General features: G+C 36.1%; 1 protein-coding gene across 1 annotated transcript; it reads right to left on the bottom strand.

Moving 5' to 3' along the window:
* Window positions 1-672: 672 nt before the first annotated feature.
* On the bottom strand, window positions 673-1,785 carry LOC131858384 (methyl-CpG-binding domain-containing protein 10-like). The gene is made up of 2 exons (XM_059211613.1): window positions 1,027-1,785; window positions 673-870 (listed from the first exon to the last, which is right to left on the bottom strand). Exons 1-2 carry the CDS (start codon window positions 1,783-1,785, stop codon window positions 673-675), a joined length of 957 nt encoding a protein of 318 aa, XP_059067596.1.
* Window positions 1,786-7,622: the final 5,837 nt, after the last annotated feature.

A 7,622-nucleotide genomic window follows, 5' to 3' on the forward strand; every position in this document is an offset into this window, starting at 1 on the left:
AGGGGTGGCCATAGGTTTGCGTGACTATGAAGGTTTGGAGTGGGCAGCCCCTGTGGTACCCCACAGGGAGCAGTCGCCATCCACTGTGGCTTACCATAGTGGCGGCTGCCGTTCACTATGGGTTACCATAGTGGCGGTCACTATTGCTAGGGGTCCCGCAGTGGTAGGTCTCATCTCACTCACTGCGGATGACGCACAACGAATGGTGGCTTGCCCACTGTGGCACCCATAGGAGAGTGAAGACCCCTTCCCTGATGGTGGGTAAGGGTTTCATGGCCCTCCCATCATCGATTTCTCAGTCTTGTTTTATTTATTTATTTATTTTTTATATATATTTTTTTTGAAACTAAAAATGTTAAAATAGATATATATAATGCACTTATATTAAAATATATAATAATGTGTATATATATATATATGTTTTGATTAAGTAAAAGAAGGTTTTTGAAAGGAACCCAAACCTTTTACAAAGAAGGATATATAGAAAGAGCTAGAAAACACCATGCTTGATCACTTCAAAAAACTTAAATAGATCCCAACCAAACAAAAAGGGATCACAACCCATAAAACATAACATTACATTAATAAAATAGGAAAATACAACATTCAGAAAGCAGAATGACAACAAAAAGACAAAAAATGAGACAACTGCCAAGACAGAGACAGAGACAGCTATATACTCTTCATGATATCCTCAGCATGGACATCCATCAGCTTCATGTTGTCTGTTGAAGTCTTTAACTCCTCCAGCTCATGACCTTTAATGTCGCCCTTGTTCCTAGTATTGGCTCTGGTCCTTTTCTCATGACCTTTTTTGTCTAGTTGTTCCTTGTCAACATCCTTCTCAGTGTTGTTCTCAAATCTATTGATCTAGATGTTCATGTTATCCACCGAAGCTTTGAGGATCTGGAAGTTTTGTTCTGCGATCTTCTTAACAGTGAGTTTCATCTTATCAATTCTACTACCAAGATTGTTCATAGTAGTTTCCATTCCTTTCCCCTCCTTGTTTTCTTCCATCTCTTTAACCTTTTTTTCAGTGGTAATAATTTTACCCACCATGCTTTCAGTGGCTTCCACATTATTAATTGCAACTACTAACTCTTTAACATTTTGCGTCAGGGGTTTTTTTCCAATTGTCGCTATTTTGACAGTCAGCGTATCTTTCTTCAAGCTACCTATATCCTTCACCATTGTACCAACAGTCTCACAAAATCCCTTTATAGTCGCATTCTCATCAACACAGTCACTAAGCTTACCACTTTTGTCTTCTTGCTCCTCTTTCTGCATACCTTGGGCATTCAAACCCTCAACGTTGTTTGTGACCTGGTTGTCCTCCCCCTCCTTATCCTGTCCCTCATCCTTTTTATTCTCCTCTGCCTCTTCTTCAGAATCAATCAGGATTTGGTTGATATCTTTATTGCTTTCCTTGCTGGTCTTCTTCCTCTGTATTTGCTTTCCAGTAACTTTCCCTTCTTTTTTTTTAATAAATTTCCCTTCAAATAATTCAGCCTTAGACTCTGAAATATCTAAATCCACCACAATCCTTTTCCTCTTAGCCTTATTCCTACCTTTTTTGCTAGTCTCCTCCAAATCACCCTTAGTCTCTGAGTCAAAGTTAAAGCCACTGGCTTCACTCTTTGTGTCCTCATTTCTTACATATTTGCCTTTTATAGATTTTTCAATACTCTTCCCTTTAAGAACTTTATAGACAAGAGCCATAAGACCCTGGTGAAGGGCATGGTCACCTTTAGGGTCTTTTTGAATCTCCTTGATAGTGTGGTCCATGGATCAGGCTAGGTAATATGACAAGCTCACCTTTTCCCCATGGCAAAAATGGTTGAGCAAAAAAAAATGGTGACCATAGGCTCTGGTAAACCTACCATCCAAAGTGATATAAGTGATAATAGAGAATAAATCAAACCTCCATGGCCTGCATATCCATTTCAGGGAATGATAGGAGTTGTCAAATTTTACCATCTTCTTCCTCTCATCATCTGTAATAGGGAATTTTTCTACAGCTTTATCAGAGATGCCACGGTCCCTATTAAATTCCATGCGCTTGGTAATCATCCCCGTAGCTTGAGCAATAATCTCCTCATCTACAGTCATCATCTGGGACCTGACCAAGATTTTACTATTCTTCCAGTTCTTGATAAAATGTTTGGTGATCGTAGGATCTTTCCCACTAAGCCTCTCCATAAACACACTCAAACCCCCTTCCTGAAGGATATCCCACACTTCCCTGTTCTTCCTCCAATCTGAGTAGGAAGTAGGTTCAAACCTTTTTTATTTCCTCCCATTTTCCTTCCCTATCCTTGAATTTCCTTCTCTCAACTCCTAATCTTCTTCTTTGGTTTCTGTGGATGCCCTGAAAAGAATCCCAGAATCCGTGCCAAACAATAATGAAAAGACACTTGAATAAATACTTATTACCTTCATAATAACCTTGCTTTGAAATAAGAGGAGGGGGAATTTAGAAATTATATTTGGTGGTGCCACGTAGCCTCGTCTAGATATGGTCCAGATCGAGTAGAGATTTCACATCACATGCAAGCTCACTCTCTCCATAAGTAGTAATAATATCTTCCGTTTGGCAAGCCAGGTTGGCAACCCAGTCTGTGCATGAGTTTTCTTCCCTATACACATGTGTAAAAACACACATTTCAAATTCCTCACTAATTTTCTTTGCCGCTTTGATAACATTGCTTAGCCAGGACCATCCCATTGTATGCATCCATAGCCTCAACTACATGATTTGTCTGATTTCCAATGGGTATACTTTTTATAATGTTGCATCTTCCCCATTCATCCCTAAGGACCACCCCACATCCTGCTATCCCAGGATTACCCTTTGATGCACCACCAAAGTTTATTTTCATCCATCCATTGGGCGGGCTTACCCATATCACTCCCTTTCTACGGTCATTCTAAAAGTGTTCAAAAACTTTTAGTCTCCACTTCTTGAATATTGATTGATCATCCTTGTCTTGAGGATCTGCAATACCACCTATTATATTCATATTTTCCACTATATTTCTTTTAATTTTCTCAAACATAATTTGAGCCTTAGACACCTTCTCTCTGAAGACTCTTTCATTTCTCTCTTTCCATATACCCCAACACATATGGGGCAGAGCTAATTTCCACAACAAAGTAGTAAATTTGTTCTTTGAAGGATGATACCAAGAATTAAAAACCTCTTGAACTGTCTCTGGGAAACTCCAGCTGATTTTGAAATGATCTAGACATCTTTCCCAGACCTTAGCAAAAAAAGGGCAGTGAAAGAGAAAATGGTTGATGGTCTCCTCACTCTGCAAGCAAAGAAAACAAACACTAGGCATACAAAAAATTTATGGTTTGAACCAAGGATGTAGGCTCTACAGGCAAGAAGCCCCACCATTTCTCCAAGGTTCTCCCCATGGTAAAGCATGCTCCATTGTTAGCATGGTAGAGATGAACCCATGGGGATTTGAACCTAGGTTGTAGGCACTACAGGCAAGAAGCCCCACCATTTTACCAAAGGGTCATCCCCATATATATATATATATATATATATATATATATATATATATATATATATTTGTGTGTGTGTTATTATCTATCTATCTATATATATATATATATATTATTTTATTTTGACAGCAAAAAGCATGAGGATTAAAATACTATCCAGATTACTAAGATAAAAAGTATTTCTTTTAATTTCCAGTTTATTCATATTTTCTCAAATATATATATTTGAACATATATGCAGCATATATATATATTTATTTATTTATTTCTTCTGCTAAAGATAAATACAGCAACATAGATGATTGATAACTTTTCCTAAAATCCATTTAGTTAATAAACAACAAGATGAAATTCTTTATTAATGATAACATTAATATATCTATTTATTTTTCCTTTGTATCTAAACTATAGACTTAAGAAAATATTTCATTTCTATTTAAAAGTGACTACTCTATTAACATTTAACTTTGCACTTCCTTTTCAATAAAAAATTAGAAACAGAATATAATATGATTTTTAATCTTTTTTTAAGCAACTATATCCATATAGAAACAATCCAAAATGTATTCTTCTCATTTCAAGTTAAAATACAATTCCTTTTCTTTATATTTCATGGCAAAACTAAACAATTAGTTACATTTAGTACATCAAGATTTCCTTTACTAAATAAGAAGATAACTAAGTCAAGCCTCTCATTTCTGCTAAATGAGGACTTATCCATTACATTTATTTTTGCAACTAAATACATTAGACATAGGATTATCTCAAAGCTTTCCTTTCCAAATATTTTCCCCCAAGCCAAATATTTTCCCAATCAACTTGCAATAAAAGCTTTAGGGTTGTGACCATGGAGGCTCACCTCCCAACCTAGGCTTACAAGAAGCCACACCCAAGCTAGGAGAACCAAGGCTAGATGAGATACACACATTCAATACACATACAAGCAAGAAAAATCACAACAACATTAATACTCCCAACCCAAGGATAAACACTGTCACTTATGTGACTTTTCAAGTGGGGTGAAGGTGGACCATATACCTAGAGGAGAATTCTGCAAGTAGGAGAACATAATGTCATTGCAAGACTACCAAAAACTACACCCACAAGTTTCAAACTTGTCCCAATAATTCCTTATGTCCCCCAAGACATACAAGCCAACAAACTCCACTTATGACCCCCATTGCATAAACAACACTATGTAGCAAGGGTCCCATAACCCCTTGTAAATCACTCTCTTCCAAAGAGATCCTCTACATTCATAGGATGTCAAACAACCCTTCACCCCAAGGCCACTCTACCCTCCCAAGGGTGAGTTTGGCCTTGAAAACTCCCAAAACAAAACTCAAAAGAAATCACAATAACAAAAGAAAAGAACACATAGGGAAGAACTCAACATCTTCCTAACACACTAAGATATCAACAATGAAAAACAACTATAACAAGCAATATTTTAAAAAATACAACAAAATACAAGAGCTAGAAAAACAACCAACCTTAAATGTACCAAAAGGATGATGAATCTTGTAGAAGAGCTACCCAAATCCACTATCTTTTTCCCTTCAAGACAACCAAAAATCTTCCAAAAACTTACAAAAACTACTCAAGAATCCGAGTCTCAAAAAATGGAGAGTGGGTAATCAAACTTTTCCCTCTCAAACTATTCCCTAAGAAAACACTCCCAACTCTTTCCAATCCTCTTGGGAAGAGTGAAGGATGTTCATAGGTTGGTCTTCTCAATACCTTACAAACTCTCTAGCCAAGGCACCTCAAAAAGCTAAAAGAAATGGGGAAGAGCAATGCTACTCATGAGGAGGGTTGTCTAACCTAGGTAGGCTCCTCAAAAGTTGAAATTAGGCCAATGGGAAACTCAACTTTTGGGGTGGCCAAACAGTCCCTAGGGAGTGGACACATGGCTAAATTTGACCTTCATCCATAGGTACATCATATGGCCCACTAAAAATGCCCCTAACTTGACCCTAGGAGTTAGTTTAACCTTCTAGAAACTCACCCAAAGTTTAACTACGGGTCAAACCTAAGTTGACCTTTCAAATGGCTCGCTATCCAAGACTTTCTTGGGATCATACTAGGATAATTGAAAAATGCATTGGTAAAACAAATTTCCTTTCAAGGGACGTGTCATTTCCAGCTCACTTTACAACACATGTGTTAAGTGACACCACAAAGAATTACACATCACTAAAATACACATGGCAAATGTCCTTTTTTTGGAATTTATAAATTAAATAATTTCCAAATTAAATGCACATCCAAGCATAACATTTACAAATGAGGTGTTGTCTCTCCAAATAGACAACCCTTGGCTTCACAAACGCATATAGGTCTAGGCTTGATTCTCCTAATAGTTTCCATGGTCACATGGATTAGTTTTCCTGCACATCTCACTTTGCACATTAGCAGCCCCAAATAATTACATATAATATCAACATATGAAAAGAACATAATTCAGACACTATGCATGCAATTTCAATCATAACGACCAATTTATCATTTATTCAATAAAATCTACATAAGACAATTTACTCAAAGGCATCATCAGAACCCACATGAAACTCAATCATTAATATGGCATGCGTCCATGTTTTCTAATATCATAACGAAGTACTACAAATTCAGAGATAGCTGACATACATTATATCAAGATTATCCAATCAGTGGATCATATATGATCTAAATCCATAATACATCAAAATGTGCACCACAAGGTAAAATGATACCATAACCTGGTTCAATTACTTTTCCTGCTAATCTACCTGTCTATCATTGCCCATCCTATTGAATTATAGTATTTAATAATACGGTCAACCATGGTCAACTAAGTTAGCTGGAGCTTGATTGGATTGCGACTCTATAAATACAATGGAGGTATAGTAATATTTGGAGATGATTAACCTTGTTTAATTAGAGGAAAAGGCATTATATCTATTGATGGTAAGCAAAATACTGACAATGTTTATTATGTTGAAGGTTTGAAGCATAATCTTTTGAGTGTTGGTCAATTAGTTGAAAAGGGATTTCAGTTACAATTCAAGAATGGCAAATGCAAAATTATGAATAGAACTAGTTTGGAGATTACAACCGGTAATCAGACTAGAGGTAATATCTTTCATTTGAATAACAATGAAAAGACATGCTTGATTGCACATATTGATGAAAGTTGGTTATGACATAAAAGACTCTGTCATGTGAATTTTGATTGCATTATAAAGATTAGTTCATCTAAGACAGTAAGGGATTTACCTAATATTGTAAAACCTCATAATCCGATATGTAAGGAATGTCAAATGGGAAAGCAAGTTAGAACAACTTTTAAGAGTATTTCTGAGAAATCCAATAATATTCTTGATTTAATTCATACTGACTTTTATGGTCCGACAAGAAGAAGAAGTCTACAGGGAGATATATACTTTATGCTAATCATTGATGATTACTCTAGAATGTGTTGGGTTACTTTTCTCATGGAGGAATCAAAAGCTTTTGGGAAATTCAAATTATTCAAGGTACTGGTAGAAAATGAAACCGGTAAGAAAATCAAATGTTTAAGATTAGATCAAGGAGGTGAATTTGCATCTAAGGAGTTCAAAACATTTTGTGAAGTGAATGGAATTAGAAGACAATTATCAGCACCCCAAACACCTGAGCAAAATGGAGTTGTGGAAAGGAAGAACAAAACTATTCTGGATGCAGCTAGAAGCATGATATCAGAAGCAAATCTACCTCATGTGTATTGGAGAGAAGTAGTAAGTACAATAGTTTACACTTTCAATGGAGTTCACATCAAAGATGAAACCGGTAAGACACCTTATGATTATGGTTTGGTAATATTCCTACTTTTAAATACTTCAGAATATTTGGAAGCAAATGCTACATTAGGAGAGATGAGTATTGTGTCGACTTGAATTTCATCCTCAGAATGTTACCTGCAATAAGTTAGTTTCACAAAATACAAATAGAAATACTATAGGAAATCCAAACTCAACCAATGAAACTACATGAAGTACATATAAAATAAAATACTAATATTACCTTCATGGCTTATGTCTCATTGTGTCCTAACTCCACTGTTCATGGTTGCAGATGGTGTGCTCTCA

The sequence above is a fragment of the Cryptomeria japonica genome, chromosome 9, assembly GCF_030272615.1.
Source record: "Cryptomeria japonica chromosome 9, Sugi_1.0, whole genome shotgun sequence".
NCBI lineage: Eukaryota > Viridiplantae > Streptophyta > Pinopsida > Cupressales > Cupressaceae > Cryptomeria > Cryptomeria japonica.